Here is an 18,954-nt window from a genome sequence, read left to right as displayed (position 1 = left end):
GGAGGATTTTCCAAAATTATCAAGGCCAGAAAGGCTGTTTGTGTTCTGTTTCTGCTAAGCCAAATGCAGAAAAGAATACAGTGTGTAGTATCTATCTTCTTCAGCTCAGACAGATCTTGTAACCTCTAAAGCTGGAACTACTTAGGCTGAAATGGTGAATTTCCATCGAAGACTTGAGGTTCTGTATAGCTAAAGAAACATGCTAGCAGAGGCAGCTTTCTTTTCTCCATATATCACGAATACAGAATGTTTGCACCTCTAGATACAGTTTTTGCAAGCAGTAAACATGGGAAAGAGATGGGTAATTTATATTCCATTTCCTTATGCATTGAAGGATGTGGGAGTCCTCAAAAATCTTGTGGAGTTAATAAAATTAAAGGATGTGGTGGAGTAGAGCAAGTAGTCCAAAAAATATTGCAGAAATAACATGATACAAAAGCATCCATTTGGAAGAAACCTGTTAGACTTCTTACCTTTCTGAGTAATTGCTTGACTGTTCTTTGCATTTTGAGAATTAAATATTTGCTACAGCTGTTTCTTTCTTCTAAGTGATTCTGTTTCATAGTTCTTTTCTCTAGAGTGTCCTTAGCTCCTCTGGACTTAGAGCCAGAATTTAAAAATCGATCTCCCATGCAATTTAAACACTGTCCGCCAGCTCCAAAGCTGTCAAATGTCATGACTTTCACAAAAGATGGTTTGTTTCCCAGTTCCCCTAGAGATGCTTATAACTTTATTTTTGTACAAAGCCAGTAATTAATACATGAGAAAAATTAATACACGTACTTCAAGGTGATAGAGTTGTGTAAAAAGTAAGGAACTTAATAGGGGAAATATGAGTGGGGAAAATAAAAACAGCCTTTTTGTAAAGTAATAAGTATATGTGAGATATACTTTTAGGATTGTTCCTAAAAATATACCATGTATGCAAGTGAAGAGAGGACAGATATCCAGCAGTTCACATTGTTCTGAGCTGACCTATATTTACCACTGCGTATCCTCTGTGGACAGTGGTATGTGTGGTGTTTAGTACAGAGTACTTCTCACATTGGTGTTAAATGCTTTTAAAAAATTTACAGCTCTCAAAATCTCGAATCCCAAGGTAACTTTTAATAAAGTTACGAGTTTATTAGTGTTTCTAGGTGTGGTGGGTTGACCTTGGCTGACCACCAGCCCCTCTCTCACTCCCCCTCCTCAGCAGGACAGAGGGAGAAGGTGGAAAAACTCACAGGTTGAGGTAAAGGGAGTTTAATAAAAGAAAGCAAGGGTGGCGTGCAGAAGCAAAGCAAAACCAAAAGAGATTTATTCTCCACTTCCCATCAGCAGACGATACCCAGCCCCTTTGGGGGAAACAGAACCCCAATACACGTAGTGGCTGCTTCGGAAGACAAATGCCTTAATAACGAATGCCCCCGCTCCTCCTCCTTTCTTTAAGCTTTTATTGCTGAGCACGACATGGTATAGTGGGGGATATCCCGCTGGTGAGCTGGGGCCAGCTCTTCCTGGCTGTGTCCCCCTCCCAGCCTCTCGCCCACCCCCAGCCCACCGGCCCTGGGGTGGGTTTTGGGGAGACAGCCCCTGAGGCTGTGTTACCAACACCCTCCTAGCCCCTCTGTGGGCTGCAGTGGGGAAAGCTAACCCCATCCCAGCCAGGCTCAGCAGGCTGAGATACCCGGTGTTACATTGTGCATTTACACGTGCTATTTGATACGTATACGCACACTGAATTCAAAATTGTAGAAGTTTTTGGAAAACCGTGCTCTTTTCCCAGTAATAATTTTCTGGGAAAATTCACAGTATATTATATTTCATGTTTGGATTACCGACTAACAAACTCAGCTCCATGCAGGTTTATGGCAAACCAATAAAACTTGTGTGGAGCATTTCTTCTTGTATATATTTATTATTGTTACGTGCAGCCTTAGGTGTAATTAAGAAAAACTATGCAGAGCGGGCTTTAAAATATGATGGTCCTGAAGCTTCTTTCAAGACTTTTTTTTTTTTTTCCTGTGGAGTCAACCAAATTACACATGCATGGAGTCTGCTTTCACACAGATCTTACGGACAAACCCAATTATCCAGCTTCCTATTAGGGAAGGTAGACAGCGTTTGTGCTTCAGCCATTTGCTGGTTTTGGAATTTGTCATGCCAGACAAATTTATAATCAAATCTTTGGGGTTTTTTATGTAATAACAGAATAGGTATGGCTTCACAAAGTCTGGGTGAGTTTCTTTGTGTTCGCAAATAACAGGCAGTCTTCTGAAAATCGCTAATTAAGAGGAGAATTCTAATGTAGCAGAGCTCAGAAGTGCATGGAGCTAAGTTTATTTCTTAACAAATAAGCTCACTAGGGAGCGTTCAAAAGATAATGTTCTGAGCTACCCAAGCTTATGTTGTTGTTTTTTCCTTCAAAACAAAGGCAAAGTTAGTTCTTAAATTATATTCTTAAAATGCAGAATGAAATCTTGTGCTTTATGGGCTCACCTGCCTCAAAACCTAGCCGTGTCCTTGCTGTGTTTTTAGAAGAAAGATATTTCGATATAATGTTGAGAATTGTTGATATAAAGTTGTAGTAGAGCTTGAAGCTGAGTCCCGAGACACAGCCTCCAGACCCCGAAGGTATTTTTCAAAATCTTGGGAGCTCTTATTATAGAGGCTAATGGCGATACACCTGTGGCTGTGCTGAGTACCGTACACCACACAGACGATGCACAGAAGCCGAGTAAGGCTTTTGAAGAAAACAACGCTCCTGTTTGCCCTCCGCAAACAGGATTTCAAAAGGCCGGACCCGGAGGCAGGCGATTCGAGCTCGGTTGAATGATGTAAAACCGTCCTTCCCAGAGCCTGGCGGGCGGGAGCAGAGGCCTGCAGCTGGTCGTGGCTCTTCTCCCGCGCCATTGCCATCGCCTCCCAGCCGCCCCGCAGCCCCCCACCCCTGTTCCTGCTCGCCCCGCACGGCTCTGGCTTCGCGTGGCCCCCCTCGCTCCGCTCGTGGGAGCACGGTCCCCACTCGGACCGCAGCTGAGGGCTGTCACAGCAGCCGCGTGTCAGGCGGAGGTGGGCAGGCGGCGCGGTGCCTCCGGGGAGGGAGCTTGGGGAAGCGCCTGGTTTGCAAAATAGGAGAAGATGGAATGTAATTACGTGAACAAATGCAGCAGAGCAGCAGTGCTGCACGGTTGGCAAAGGAAATGCAGCTGGGTGAAAGGATGATGATCAAACTTGGGGGAAAAAAAAAAGAAAAAAAAAAAAAGATTAGTTTTTGCTTTAACGGGCACATCTTTCAGTCTGCTCTTAGGTTTGCTGTGTGACTTTTTTTTTTTTTTCTTTTTTTTTCCTGTGGCTTGCAGGAGAAACTGGTAAGTTTTCCAGTTGAAAGATAAGCAAAACTGCTTTTTTGCATGGATTAAGGAGAAAGACAGGTTTCTTTCCCTTTCTGTGTTTGCTCTGTTGTGTAGGCTTCCTAGGGTTGCTGAGCTTACACAGCTTTCCTTTTTAACTCCAATGCCGATTTTATTTGGATTAAGTGTGTTTTCAGAGTTCAATTAAAAACAATTTGTTTCTCTTTGCTTGCAGGAAAAAGTGTTGGGTGGGTTAATTCAGCAGGTACAATGTGAGCTAATTCAGCAGTTTAGTGCAAGCATATGGTTAAGCTATTTAACAGTAGCTGAACTGTGCAAATTACCTTTTAAGCTATCAGTGGCAGTATATAGTCGTTAACACATTAACACACAGGCATGCGCAGTTTTGTTTCATTGCCCTTTGCAGCAGTCCCTCGCTGCTTGTTTCCAAGTTTATTTTAACAGAACGGAGATGGATGTCCTCAAAAACATATCCTTCTTTGCCAAGAAAGGGTTGGACGGGGTGATCCTTGAGGTGCCTTCCAACCTCGTATTCTATGATTCTGTAACGATTCTATTAAAAGGACATTCCATTACCTGGCATTTGAGGTCTGCAGGCTAAGGAAGGAAGAAGCAGAGAAAAAACTCGAGTATTTGAGCCAGCTAGGTTTTCTAGGGAAGCAATCCAAATGTTTCCCAGATTGCCACAAACTGTTAAATTGTTTACAGTAAATTTTAACTGGAAGATCCCCAATGGAGCCAGATGCCGTGGCTGTTTGCAGAGCTATCGGGGGAGTGGTGAGTTATCTGGGAAGTGGAGTTTTAGAGATTGGAGCACATAGTCGGAGGCAGCGTGCTGGCAGCTGTAACTCCCTGAAGACGTTCTGCAGGAGAAGGGGAGGAGAGGTTCAGACTGAGGAGAGTTAGCTGAGATGCTGCAGGGATTCCTTTTCATTTGAGGACTTGTAGCCAACAGTCTGCCTCTCTTTCCAGCTTCCCTTTAGCTGTGAGCAGTTTCATTGACGAGTGAATTGACAGAGCTTGTAAATCATCCACCTTTTTACCAGGAATTCAAAACCTAGGCCTTTCAGGGTGTCGTAGAGATGGAGCTTTTCTGCCTAACAGACTTCTTCCTGAAATTCTCCTTTCTTGTTCCCATTATCGACATGTTACACCATTTCTGTATCTGCAGACACCAACAAAAAGTGTTTGTCTTTGTGCTGCCTGAACATACAAATCCCCATTATTTATACCATCAGTTTCAAAGCAGCAACAAGCATTGCAGATTAGTTTTGGCAGGAAAATTAAGATTATGTGATTTTGAGACAAATCTATTTATTTTACTTTTAGAAATAATTAATAGTTGAGAATTTAAAAATTCCTCTTCTAAAATCGAAATTGAAACTGTCTAACAAATAATTCCGTTTGTTATGGAGAAATTTGGGGACTGAGGAAAATGGTAGCAGGAATGAAAACTGCATCTTTAGAAATGGAAGTGGAAAAGGAGACTTTATCTTTAAAAACATAATAAAAAGCCATAGACATAAGGTGATTATTCATCATTTTTAGCTTTTTGAATCATGACAGGATATATTTCTATAAATCACAGTGTAGCAAAATTGAAATTATATCACTGGATACTCTTCAGGCAGTAGTACACAGGAGAGAAATCTGTCTTATCATTTCATTATTATAATGGTCATTTCTGTCTTTAAAATATATAAATACTTGAAGATAACTTCATTTTTAAAGATCTGGTTTGGCTTGGTTTTCATACTAGGATTGTCAGATTTTTTTCTTCCCTCTTACCTCCTCAGGCATCAAGTACAATATTGGCACTAATTGGTTTATGATATCAAAGAAAATACTCAAAGTTTTTCTTAAATAAGAAAGACTTTATAGCTGCAAGTTCCTGAGTACAGGAGCACACAGTTTCAAACGCATTGTTTATTCGCGTTGGTGGGAGAGTGAGCAACCCAGAGTAGTCCGGACAAACCTAACATCTAGAACCTGATGGTCCCCGAAGTTTGGGTAAGAACAGGACCCCAAACTGCCAGTTTTCACCAAGGTGTACATGGTGTAAAAGGGTGCAGAGCTGGGAACGGGGCTTGACTTTAAACACGGTGTGCTGGGTTTGTGTGCGTGTGGCGGGGTTTTGGGTAGCAGGGGAGGGGGCTACAGCGGTGGAGCTTCTCAGAGCTCCCCCCGGCTCCAAGTCGGACCCACCTCTGGCCAAGGCTGAGCCAATTAGCCAGTAGTGGCTGCGTCTCTGCAATAACGTATTTAAGAAGGGGAACCTGGGAGGAGGAGTTAGAGCTGTGAGGAGGAGTCGCGAGGAGGACACCTATGCGAACACCGAGGTTCAGAAATCTCAGGGGCACGGACATCGTTTGTCACCTAGATCAAAACTCAAAGTGCTCGGCGCTTGCAGGGTTTAATACTTTCACCCGTGCTGTCGTTTTTTATCAGTCTACGTTTTGTCAACTGCATTTCAGATACTTTATTTCTCGGTTGCTTTTGTTTGCTGACGATTTAGAATAAACTTCCCTTTTAGTAAGAGGTGAGAGACTTCCAGACATGTGGCTGCAAAGCAAGTCTTGAGGCAGCAACAGGGGGAGATAAAACTATTTCTTGTACTTTTGCCTTCAAAATAATAAATACACTTCTTAATCTATTTGCATATATTTAAGCTCACTCGTACATTTCCAAGAAGTCTGACCCCTCCCCAAAACCATGCAGTCTTTATTTTCTTTTCCAACTTACCTTCTTTACCATCTAGTAGCATAAAAGAGGAAGAAGTGATGTTGTATAGTTGTTTCCTAAAGGATCTTTTTTGATAGGAACAACTGAAGTACGTGTGCATGCATAATTAAAATTATATGTGAATCTTTTGAAAGGACTACATCGGGCTTTAATTTAGGAGGATAATCTTTATGTTAAAATTAAAGGGCTTGGCTTTTTCTATCCTGCTTAGACTGCTAACGAGTCACTTTTCCTAAATCTCCAGTCTTCACCTTCTCTAGTACTAGCAATGGGCTTGTGAGATTCCTGGTGCTTCCCCCGAAGCAAGAAACTGCTTTCACTGATTATTCATTATAATGAATGTGAGCCACAGACATCTGTGTGTGTTGTATGGACTGCTGTACAGACAATGTCAGATGGTTAGTTCACAGGTAGATCTTTGCATGTAGATCTTTGCATGTAGATCTTTGCATGTAGATCTGTAGATCTTTGCATGTATGTCTTAGCTGAACAAACCCAAAGGGAAACTGAGACTGTTTTAACCTACTTTTTCCCCTTCCTTGCTGTTTCTCTGGAGTATGTCCACCAGATTCCTCCCTATCCAGCCGTTCCTGTTGTGCTGTGCTTCTTTTCCAGCTTCTGTGTCACCTCCCTCTCTTTTTCCATGCGGGACCTATGTGTGTCATGTACATCTTCATGACTCTTCAAAGCTCTCTTCCAAATTCCACAAGCATTCCCATTTCTTCTGGCATGCTGCCTAATTTCTTTTGCTCAGTGTACCTTGTCATTCTGCCAGTCTTATGCCTGGTTTCTTGCCTGTGCTCAAGGTACCCCACATGCTCTGGACATCCAGATATTATTTCACACTAGATTTAGACCTTTCTGTCACTGGAATAAGCCACAAGTATAGGCACCCTGGTATAAAAATGTATTGTCTCCTGTAGTTTTATCCCCTTAGAAATTAAGATGAGGTGCCCCAGTATAGAGATGAAGCATGTAAAGAAGCATACATGGATGCACTTGCACCCAGGCTTAGTCCTCGGAGAAGACTGTCCCCTCTAGATCTGCTTTTGTTTGTTCTTGGACCTGAAATTCTTGCTTGTGTTGGGATTTGCGTTGGGCTGAAAACTGGGCAGAACAGAGATGTTCGTGGTGTGTGTATTCTTAAGAAAATGTTGAAAGTATGGTAGGAACCAATAATGTAGGGTTTGCTTCCCTTCTGGGCACTAACTGTGATGACCGTAGGATAGAAAGGACTGAAAAATCCTGACATACGCAACAACTGCAGAGCTTCAGACTTCTCTGCTCTTCTGGAGTACACAAACTGTAGTGAGGAAATGTTAATTTCTTTGCAATGTGATAGGACAAGAAGAAACAGCCTCAAGCTGCACCAGGGGAGGTTTAGATTGGATATTAGGAAAAATTTCTTCCCTGAAAGGGTTATCAAGCATTGGAACAGGCTGCCCAGGGAAGTGGTTGAGTCACCATCCCTGGAGGTATTTAAAAGATGTGTAGGTGTGGTGCTTAGGGACATGGTTTAGCAGTGGACTTGGCAGTGTTAGGTTTACTGTTGGACTTGATGATCTTAAAGGTCTTTTCCTACCGAAATGATTCTATGACCGTATGATTGACCATGCAAGGCCTTTCCATCGATCCACAGCATGACAGCGGTGGAGGGGGCTCTTCACCCAGCAAGAAGGCAATGCTGGGTTGACCCAAGTCCTCCTGAAAGAGCAAGGAGGGTGCAGAGGCTGCCTTGCTTCACAAGGGTAAATGAGCATCTGCACCGTGAAGGGTATCTGGTCCAGGACCCTTTTTGGTGCAAAAAGATGTGTTCAGTAAAAGGGGGAAGCAACGAGAAAACACACAGAGACACAAGCCTGGTCAGACAAGTCCAACAGAGGCAAAGACAAGAAACAAACTTTGTCAGCCACACTAATGGATGGGCTACTTATAACCTCACTTAACAGTTACATTGCATAGAAGTTATCTCTGAGTTATGATTCCTTTTTAAGTTTAGCCTCAGATTACACACTTCTGTCCTGTCCCCAGTTTAGATCAGGCACAGCCAGAGCCTGACTCCATCAGCATCAGGGCGCTTCTAGAGGAAGTATCCATAGACACATGTGAACTTGATTAAAAGTATCCATGATGTCAAGCAAATCTTACAATTTTCTTCATGCTAATTGCATTAGGGCATCACTTAAAATGTTTAAGGCTGGGCATCACTTAAAATGTTTAAGGCTGGCATTATAAAATAAGACTAAGGTCTGTCTTATTATATCTTTACATTATTTATCCTTACAGCCTCGGCCCAGAAGGTTTTTAATCATTTGCAACAGTAATCTCAAAGAGGAAAAATGGGAGCTTAGTGGTTTTAATCAATTATTCTCATTTTATCAAGCCAGAAAATAAACTTCATAGGAGTTGTTACTTATTGCTGAATTGCCATTCATATCATCTTGTGATCTGTACTGGAGAAAGAGAAGTAGGATTAGAGTCTTCAGTTATGACTCTGGTGCCTGTCTCAATATTAGACATAAAATTATCTTATATTTGTATGATTCATTGCTCAGCCTTCACCATAAATAGTTGAAGATGTCAACTTCAGAAAAATCTAATAGGTTTCCTGAACATATAATAATTGCAGCACTTTTCTTGAAATGCCAGGATTTCAAGACTTAAAATTAGTTATAAATCACATTCTGTATTAATAATCTGAAACATTTCATTATTTAACACTGGCAAATACACTTCTTAATGCCATCTCCATTCAGCTTATCCTCTTATCTGCCTATCTAGTCTTTATAAATGGGGATGGACTCACTTTGCTTTGCATCGGTGCGTGTGCTGGAGTAACACTCAACATCTGAAGGAGAATAGTAGCTTCATCCATGCAGCGGGCTGCAGTCACCTGCCTCCATTTAACTGTGAGACAGTCAGACTTTTTACAATGAAACACAGCATGCTGAATTGGCATGTTGCTAGTTCTTACCTTTCAGAATATATGACAGCAACAGATTGTCGTCATTATTATTAGATAATGTGTATTTTTACCGATGTGGTCATTCTGGTAATTTCCTATGTTTGTGGTTGGGCGCTGCCATGGGGTTGTTTTAGGAGGATATTCCCCATGGGGTGCTGAGTTCCCTTAGTTCTCACAGAATTACAAAAACTTTAAGTTTCAGCATCTCGCAGTTTTCATCTCTTGCCCATCTTCTGCTTACTTCTTATATTACTAATATTCTTGCTTGGAAGAAAAGCTAGAAGAGATGCTAGCTGAACCTCAGCAAGGTGCAGTGGTCCAAATCAATACAAGAGAAGTAGGTGTGAAGCTATATTGTTCCATTTATTTTATTAGCTTGTTTTGGGTGAGATTTTGCAGGATGAACCTACCTCTGTCATGTTTGGGATGCTTAGAAAAATAAGGAAGCGAAGAAAAGACTTTGTTGCCTGTATCAGGTATTGTGAAACTTCATGCAATGCAGCTGCCTGCATCTGGTTCAAGTACAGAATTACTGAGTTGAAGGACTAAAAGAGCATTAGTCCTTTGCCCTGGCACTGGTCTGGGAACTTCTGAGACGACTCAAAAAAGACCCCTGCAAAACTGTGCAGAACTGGAGAGTTTGTGTTTCTTCGCCACCGAAGCTTGGGCAGTGGGCCTGCTCTTTGCCAGTGCATCTCTGTTGGGACATATTGCAGAAAGAGAAGCAAACCAACTTTTCCTTTTTTACAACACTAAAGTTGGCTTCTTACTTACTAGTGCCCTGTGTAAATACAGCTAGGCACAAGAAGGTATTAAAACTTTTCAGTCCCATCTGTACAATAATTTCTTTAGAAATGTCAAGAATTCAAGCCCTAGCAGCATTTCTGATTAATACCTGCTTCTAATCTTTGAAACATTTGTTTTGTGGCAGAAGATTAATCACAGAAAATCATCAATTCTAAAGGTCTTTGGTTTATTTTTTATTGCTGGAAGATACATATATTTAAAAGCCAATGAGCATCTCCTCCTAGGAATGTACATATTGCTTTCATCTGTCTCCCTTTATGAGCCTGCTGCATGTTGTCAAGTCCTATAGAATTATTTCCAGCCTGTTTGAATGTTTTTTCCCCTTATTCAACTGTAGACACAATGACAAATCAGAGTTTCAGTATAAGATGTATTTTGCTGGGAAATGACTGTGGTGAATTCAATGTTGTGCTGGTTACTTGCTGTATTTCAAGGCAGAGGAGCTATATTTGATCTTGGGGGTGGAAGAGAAAACCACAGCGTGCAGGCTGGTGGCTGCTCTGTCGCTAATTTATTGGCAGTTTGGGGGACAAAAAATCTGCATTCTCTTTTTATTTTTTAGGCCAGATATTAGCATGAATTATGGCGCTAGCTTTTTTCAACAAGACTCAAGTGGAAAATTTAACTCCTTGGAGAGTTGTGTGTAGTTCTGAGCCATAACTAAGGCTTTTAACTGTCACACTCCTGCAAATCATAATAAAGAGTAATAGGTAAAAAGCCACTGCTCCTTTAAATCAGTGTCACCAGTGACTCAGAATATCTATTGATTTTTTTTTTTCCCTTTCTTCCTACCAACAGTTTCAATTAAGATTCAGCAGATCCATTCTGAGAAAACCCTGTAGAAAATGCTTCATAATATTTTGGTTTAATACTGCTTTTTAAATTCTGTTTAAGAAATGAGCATTTAAAAGTAATTATATCTGTAACACATTAAAACATTGATCTAAAAGGCTAGCATAATGCCCAATTCATAGCTTTTGTTATAGATTTTTGAGTGTGTAATTACTAGAATGTATAAATATATATTTCATCAACTTTTCAAACAACAGCTATACAGCTTTTAAAAGTCAGTTATATTCTCCCAGACATACTACTTTCTGAATATGGGAAAATTACAACCTGGTTTTCTAAGAAAAAAAAAAAACAAAAAACAAAACCAAAACAAAACAAAACGAAAAGAAAAAACCAAACAAACAAACAAACAAAACAAACAAACAAAGAAAAAAAACAACCACCACATCATATTTCCCATGCAAATAGTGTCTGTACCAACAAATCATCTGGACAAAAAGATTACAGGCTATTTGTCTTTACCCTCTGTAGTGCACTAAGCAAATTTCAGTGCTTCATCCACACATGAACTATTCACTAATTTGAGGTTTATAGCACATTTGTCAGGCCCTTTACCTGTATTTGTGACTTTTGGGGATGCTAACTCCAGATGTGCAGCAGCTGTTCTTCCACACAGGATTGTGTGACCATATTCTGCATGGAAGCCCGGTGGAAGGAGGGCAACCTGAGGCTCTGTCATTCTCCAGACCTTGAAAGCTGCAGAAAAGGAAATGAGAAGTGCAGCCATTAGGGAGAAGAGCAAGATGCATGTTTAGAATAAATGCATATTAATAAAAAGGTTTGCCTCCTGAGTCACCGTGCTTCCCATTTAGATTTTCATATCGGCGTGTGGCAACTGCTGTAATTGCTTGCATTAAAAAGGAATACTGGGAATATAATATATTTTTAGTTTTCACTACAGCAATTTATCAACTAGAAACAGAAAAAAAAGTTAACTTTGTACTGTTAGCCAGTTTCTTAAAGACCATCTGAGATCTGTGGATTGTAATTTGGAAACCTTTGGCAAGGAATCTTGAAATACACCATGGATATCTCTGGTATTTCTTTCAGAGACACATACATTTGCAGCTGATACATTTGTGATTTGGTACATGTGGGTCTTTCCAAAGTTTTCTGCCATTTCACAAACAAACTTAGATTGTCCATTTCCATTTTCACTTGGTAGGCTTCCATCTCATTTCCTAGGCAGGCAAGACGTTTTTCTTTTCTTTCAAGATTCTGTGCTAGGGAACTTCACATGTTAAACGTAATTTCACAGCCATCAACCTTTGGAGGCCTCGGAGAAGTGCCTTAGCTCTCCTACATACTTGGTTTTCTACTGGGTTGGACACTAGCAGTTTAAAATAGAAAAGCTGAAAGGCATATCCTGCATGGCAAGTGAAAAATGCTAAGAAATCAATTGCTGGTGTTCTTTTATGCAGACAAGAATTAATTTATGGAAGCTGCACTGAAATGGGGGTTGAAATTTCCTATATTGTAGTTTTAAAATGCCAGAACAGGAGGAGACCTTCAACACTGAGTGGTGTCCGAAGTTCATGACAGGCTCTCGGCTAAAGAGCTATAAATCGTTTGCATGCTTAAGTATCTGATTTATTAAGAAGCTGGAGGGGCTTTGACATCACCATTCTAAAGCTTTTCCTTCTGAGGACAGTCTGAGGTGTTCAGTCCATATTTTCAGTGTTCTGACATTTTATCATTGAAGGGCTAATGTTCTTTGGCTGTTTTCTTGAAGAAATGGAGGACATTGTAAATTTACATTGTAAAGAGTAATGAATGTAAAGCCTGGTGCAGGGAGGATTTGATCATGGAGCAATGCCACCATTCTAAGCCTAGTGATCCCTGAAAACAGGAGACCATCTGATGTATTTTAATGTTGTTATGAACCTTGTCTATCACTCACCTGTGCTGCACATGTAATGAGAAGGACTCGGGAACAACATCGCAAAGCAAGTATCTAAATCTGGTCCATGTGAAGGTGGTGCAGTGGTCTTGGGGGCAAAAGGAGAGACAAGAATTCCCAGTTCATCTCCAGGAGCCTCTGTCTCATGAACAGGAGCAGTATCAGTAAAAAGGTTGAGCAGGAAACCTCCTTTATGGAAAGGAAGAATGTGAGAGAGGAAAAGTGAGATGAAATATAGCTACAGTGGGGGAGAGGGAGGACTGTAAAACCCCCCAGGTTAAAACAATAGGAAAAATGGCAAAGAACTGCAAGAAAAGAATTTCAAAAAAAAAAAAATTAAAACCAAACTATTTTAAAATTAAAAAAAAAAAAAAGCATTCAGACCGAAAAGAAAAAAATAAGCAATGAAAAAGTGGAGAAAAAGACAGATTAGGAGAAAATACATTGATTCAGCTTTAGCCTGTGCCTCTTCGTGAAACACGAGTTTAGAAGACCTTTTGTAACCAGATCAATAAAATCTTTAAAATCGTTTAATTAGATTGAAGGCCAAATGATGAACTCTTGTGATAAAAACTTCTACCTTTATTTTCCAGAACAAGGGTAGAAAGAGTTCACTGCTCATTTACCTTCCAATTGATTTTCCTTCAAGCTAAGAAAAAATGTGGTACATTTGGACAGAAGGAAGGCATTGATATACCTTCTCCTGATTTAGAAATGTAGAATAAAAGATAATGGTTGCTTAAGGATAATTAAAACTGTAGAACAAATGACAAGCCTACAAAGATTCAAGAGGAAGCAAGTTTATATCTATGTATGAGACAAAACTGCCCGTAACTACTGTCCAACAATACTAGCTGTGAAGGATGATTGGCTTTATTTCCAGTTGCTAAAAGTAGATAATTTATTTCTTAATTTAATGCTTACTTCAAATGTAACACTTATTTAGGTTGTTCAGGTGTCAAATCAGAAGCATGCTGAATTTAAACTTAGAGTTTTGGTAGTATGTTATGTTCTTACAAAAAGAAATCAGTGATCTTAAACACAGTGGTTTTGAAAACACTGTTTTATCACATTGGTGTTTTACATGAGTAAACATGTAGTTATTACTTGCATTAATGCCACCATATTAATTTTTCTTTGGAAAGAAGCACACACCACTGTATATTTATTGGTCTAAAATTCTTACATTGTATTTAGTGAAAACTGACTCTTCTGCCTGTAAGGTGCATCTTTGGAAACAAAATAGACTTCACTGATGACAGCATATTAACTGTATGTGTGTGCCATAAAGCCATTTCCTCTGACGGATGTTGTCCTGCACCTTTCTAAAGCTTGGTTTCTTGAAACTTCATTGCAAATAGCAATTCTTGAGTGCTCAACCTGATGTAATGGAGCACTCCTCCTACACCAATATATGCATAAGCTTGAAATTACATAGGGGTGAGCTTGGTAAAACGTGTTCAACCTCTGACCTTCTCAGAGCCTTTCCTGAAGGGGACTGAGGGTCACCTATTGTTGACTGTGTGATTGAGACTTGATGGTATATTGGCTTGAACCTGGGTGGATTTCTCTGTCTTCACCTTTTTAAAAGTGCCTGTAAAACAGTTGTTTGTGATCTGTTACTGTACTGTAATGCCGAAAGAAAGGTCACGGAAGTTTATATTTTTACAGTACAATGTCTAAGACAAGGTCATGGATTCTGATCTTTGCTGTGCTCTAGGAGTCAGCAGAGGTGGATCAAAAGCTTTTTCAGCCCTCTGCTGAGTGAGCTGGGAGATTCTGGGTTCATTTGGCTTGGGTTAGATCTTTTCTAAGAGCAAGGGCTTTTCTTCCACCTGAGCGCCAGGCTTTTGGAATAAAATCTGTGTTCAGACATGGCTTTTAGTATCTTCCCTTCACAGTTGCTTGGTTTTCAGCATTTCGATACCTTCTGTAGCATACAGTGCCCTAATAATTTACAGTGTCCTTGAGCAAAAATAGAGTAGGAGAACTTAATTCAGAGGAGTGCATCTGTTTTGCTTTATGATTTGTTTGCAGCTGACGTTTGATAAGATCTAGTTCACAGTTGCAGATTTTTAGAATTAATTTTGAGTGTGCGCTTGTCTGAACTTTTTATTAATTCTCTTTTTGTTTTCTTTTGCAGATTACAGATAGAAGAATCTTCTAAACCTGTAAGGCTATCACAGCAGCTGGACAAAGCCGTAACCACGAACTACAAACCGGTGGCTAATCATCAATATAATGTAAGTAGCTTTCAGTATTTTCCCTTCTTCTCTTCAGGAGCAGCCTGACTCAGGACTCCAGAATTGCTCTGCTGCTGTCCTGCAGCTCTTTCAATCACAGTTGGCCACTGTCTTTGGAAATGCTCCGTGTTATCTGGCTTCTCCCTGATTCTGTGTTCTGGGGATCTTCTTTCTGTCTCAAGACCCATGTCACCCTTGGGGCTAAGGTCTGATGGTTCTAACTCTTGTGTTACCTGGTGGGGGGCAGACTGCCTTTACCCAAGCATTTTCTAGAGGCTTTATTACATTCTTCTTCTAGTCTTTTTTTTTTTTTTTTTTTTTTTTTGAAATGTAATGAAGTTTGGGGATATGTAATGAAAGAGTGTAATGAAGTTTAGGGATAAAAGGCAGTTCTGGCTTTGTGCAATGAGATGTGCAAGCACTCCTTTGAGTCAAATAAAATATCATATGGAGGTGGGTAAAAGACGTGAAAAGAATCAGTGGTTTTCAGTCCTTTGCAGGAACTGACAACAAGTAGAAAAGAATAACAGCTGATCATTTTTCACAGTTTCATACCTTCGTAGTACATGTTATTTGCATCATGGGCTTTGTCAATATTACACCCACACTGCTGTTCCAGATCAGTTGATGTACATACAAACTATAATGTCCTTTTTCTTAAAGATCCTCTTTGAGTAATTTGTATGTATGCATATATAATCACTGTTACTGTTGAATGTGAGAAATGTTAAGTCATCCTGAAAATGAGTCAGTGTGTTAGTCATTTAAACTTTTACACTTTTTATTAAGATTTTATTTACATAAAACAAATGACAATATACTGGATGATATTTAAGCATTATTCTGAAAGGCAGTCTATTTCCACAGAACCAAAAATAATCGTTTCTCTCTCATGGGACTGTTCTGTAGTAGTTACTGTTCAAAGTCTGATCTATACATAGATGATCATACCAATATAACTATTTCAGCACAGGGAATGACATTTAACCAAAATAGTCACACTGGTGTATCCTGCTATGCAAATGCAGTTTTATATGAGTCTATTGTTTTATGATGCTACTGTTACACTCCTCCTTTAATTCTGGAATAAGCTACAGTGATGTACAGCTTCTCTTTTTAGCAGGATTCTGCGCCATTTCCCTGACACTAGTATTACAACAGTATGACTTCAACCTGGAGACAGTCTTTGAATCTTTATTCCAGTTGCAAACTGCTGTCATCATATTATTACAGAAATTAAGTCTTATGTGAGATTCAGGAGGTGTAACGAGGACATAACCAGGCTTCTTAAAAGTTATGATGCTCTTGTGTCCTAATTACTATGGTTTTATTAGTTACATAGCTGTCTGTGTTAACTGAAATCCATTGGCAGTGTGTTTACTTTTCGTGTCTACCTTGATGGGAAAAATCTAGTAGGACATGCTTGTACTTAAGTCACTCTTGGCCTTGCCTTGACTCTGAAGGCCCAGGCACGACTACTTCCTACAACGTCTTTCTTTTCATTAAGTGTTTTATTAAGGTTCAGGTTAGATGGCTGAAAGGATGTACAACTGGGAGAACAAGTCCATTACCTTTTTAAACCTCTTGGTTAAATTCTTCTGCTGTTTTCAAGCAGCAGTTGCTTTCTTAAAACTTGCTGCATTGCTTGTAATCATGACAGCCCTATGGGGGACAAGACTTTTCACAAGAGAGAAGAAAAAAATGTACAAACTACCATACATGCTGAGGCATTCAGTCACCTTCTGGGAGGTTTCTGAGGAAAGAACAAGTATCTGCTAAATAAGAAAGAAAGGGGTAACATTTCCTGAAGGAAGAGATGATAGAATATTAAATGGGGCTTAAGTGTGGCTGCTCCATGTACCAATAAATGAACATACAACAGGAAGGAGGAGGGAAATAAATTACATGTGGATGAGAAATAGCAATACCTTGTTTGAATACCAGGATGGGGAAAGTGATTTTTTTTTTTTTTGCAAGAAATCATATTAAGCCTACCTTTTTATTGAAATTGCAATTCCATTACGATATATGCCAGGATTGTAACTGTCATAGTTGGAGCCCAGAGGGCAACTGAGCACCACACAGCCGTTCACTCCCCCCTCCCCCCAATCAGCAATGGGAAGGTGAAAATGAAGCAGAATGGCTGTTGAGTCCGGGTAGGGACAGGGAGGGGTGTCTCACCCATTCCGGTCACGGGCCAAAGACAGAGTCTCCAGGGTGTCGTGGTTTGGGCCTGGTTGGCAGCCAACCACAATGCAGCACCTCTCTCTCCCTCCCCTCCGGCAATGAGAAGGGACAGAGAGCCAGTCTTGGGGTTCGAGATAGGACTGGGATGGGGGAAAATCCCCCTTTTATGATCACGAGCAAAAGGCAGACTCGTTAGGGGAAGGAAAAAAGAACATACATTTATTACAGACACTAACAACACATAACAGAGTAGGACAGTGAGAAGCATTGCCACATCTTGAGAACACCTTCCCCCCACCCCTCCCTCCTTCCCGGGCTCAGCTCTGCTCCCGATATCTCTACCTCCTCCCCCAGTGGCGCAGGGGCAGGGAATGGGGGGTGCAGTCAGCGCTGCCACTTCCTTCATGTTCGGTGAGGGGAGTGTCCGGAACTTGTTACCCCCTGCTCCATCGTGGTCCCCCTCTCACAGGAGACAGTCCTCCACAAACTTTCTCTGACTTGAATTCCTCCCACGGGCCGCAGCGTTCCCCACACTGCTCCGTCATGGGTCACTAACTTTCTCCGACTGGATTCCCTCCCACGGCTGCAGCCCTTCCCGAGCTGCTCCGGCGTGGGACTCCCCCGCATGCTGCAATCCTCCCAGCACTGAATTACAGCAGCGGGGCTGCCTTTTCCCATGAGACCCCGGCCTTCTTCGGGCACAGAACCTTGATCATCTGAGCAGGAACAACAGGCCATAAATCAGTGTCTGCTCCACCGTAGATCTCCATGGGTGGCAGGGGGGGGCCGCCCTGCCGTCTCCCCACAGGATACAGGGGGGTCTCTGCTCCGGCACACCTCCCCCCTCCTTTCTTCCTCCATTCCCCCACTGACCTTGGTGTTCACGCAGCTGCAGCAACTCCTCCTCACAAGTCCCACTGCCCGTCACCACGTCCCTTCTTAAATACGTTATCGCAGAGGCGCAGCCGATTGGCTCAATTTCCCAAACAGAAGTGGAGCTGACGTGGAGCTGGGGGAGCTTCGAGAAGCTTCTCACAGGGGGCCGCCCCGATAGCCCCCTCCCCTGCCACCAAAAAACTCCACCACTCACTCAACCCAGGACACAGGGGAAGAGGAGAAAACATCACTTTAATTCAAATGCTAACGAAGATAACAGACAAGGTGGGACAGTGAGAAGTGTCACCACATCCAAAAAACACCTTCCCCCCACCCCTCCCTTCTCGCCGGGCTCAGCTCCGCTCCCCATCTCTCCCCCTCCTCCCCCAGCGGCGCAGGGGCAGGGGATGGGGGTCACAGCCATCTCGCTGCTCCTTCCTTCTCGGGATGGGGGGCTGAACGTCACACATCCCTCCCCTGCTCCCCGGGGCTCCCCTCTCCCTGCAGACAGGCCTCCATGAACCTTCTCCACGGTGAGTCCTCCCCACGGTGAGTCCTCCCCACAGCCGTTCCCGAGCTGCTCCGGCGTGGGTCCCCCCCCCCCCGCGTGTTGCAGCCCTCCCAGCGCCGAACCACAACAGTGAGGGGCAACTTCTACCCTCACAGTCCCGGCTTTTTTTTTAAGTGCAGCCACCTGTCCCGATGTGGGCTCCTCCACAGGCTTCATGGCAGCCTCTACTCCATCACAGACCCCCACGGGTGGCAGGGGGGTGGCCCTGCCGTCTCCCCACGGGATACAGGGGGGGGGTCTCTGCTCCGGCACACCTCCCCCTTCATCCTTCCACAGACCTGGGTGTTCTTCCTCCTCCTAACACCTCCTCACAAGTCCCGACCCCCCTCCCAGGTTCCCTTTCTTAAATACATCATCGCAGCGGCGCAGCCACCGTCGCTGACGGGCTCGGCCCTGGCCAGAGGTGGGGCTTGGGGCTGGGGGAGCTTCCAGAAGCTTCTCACAGTGGCCGCTGC

General features: G+C 42.1%; 1 protein-coding gene across 2 annotated transcripts in view; it reads left to right on the top strand.

Annotated features, from left to right (window-relative positions):
* GTF2F2 (general transcription factor IIF subunit 2) overlaps nt 1-18,954 on the top strand; it is a 94,422-nt gene that overhangs the window by 62,652 nt on the left and 12,816 nt on the right. For both annotated transcript variants that reach the window (XM_042806176.1, XM_042806177.1), the window contains one exon: nt 14,766-14,865. In XM_042806176.1, coding sequence (XP_042662110.1) covers nt 14,766-14,865 — 100 coding nt within the window. The remainder of the gene's footprint in view (nt 1-14,765; nt 14,866-18,954) is intronic.

Source organism: Tyto alba, unplaced genomic scaffold (assembly GCF_018691265.1).
Source record: "Tyto alba isolate M040663 unplaced genomic scaffold, T.alba_DEE_v4.0 Super-Scaffold_45, whole genome shotgun sequence".
Classification (NCBI taxonomy): domain Eukaryota; kingdom Metazoa; phylum Chordata; class Aves; order Strigiformes; family Tytonidae; genus Tyto; species Tyto alba.
This window is presented reverse-complemented; position numbering and strand designations above follow the sequence as displayed.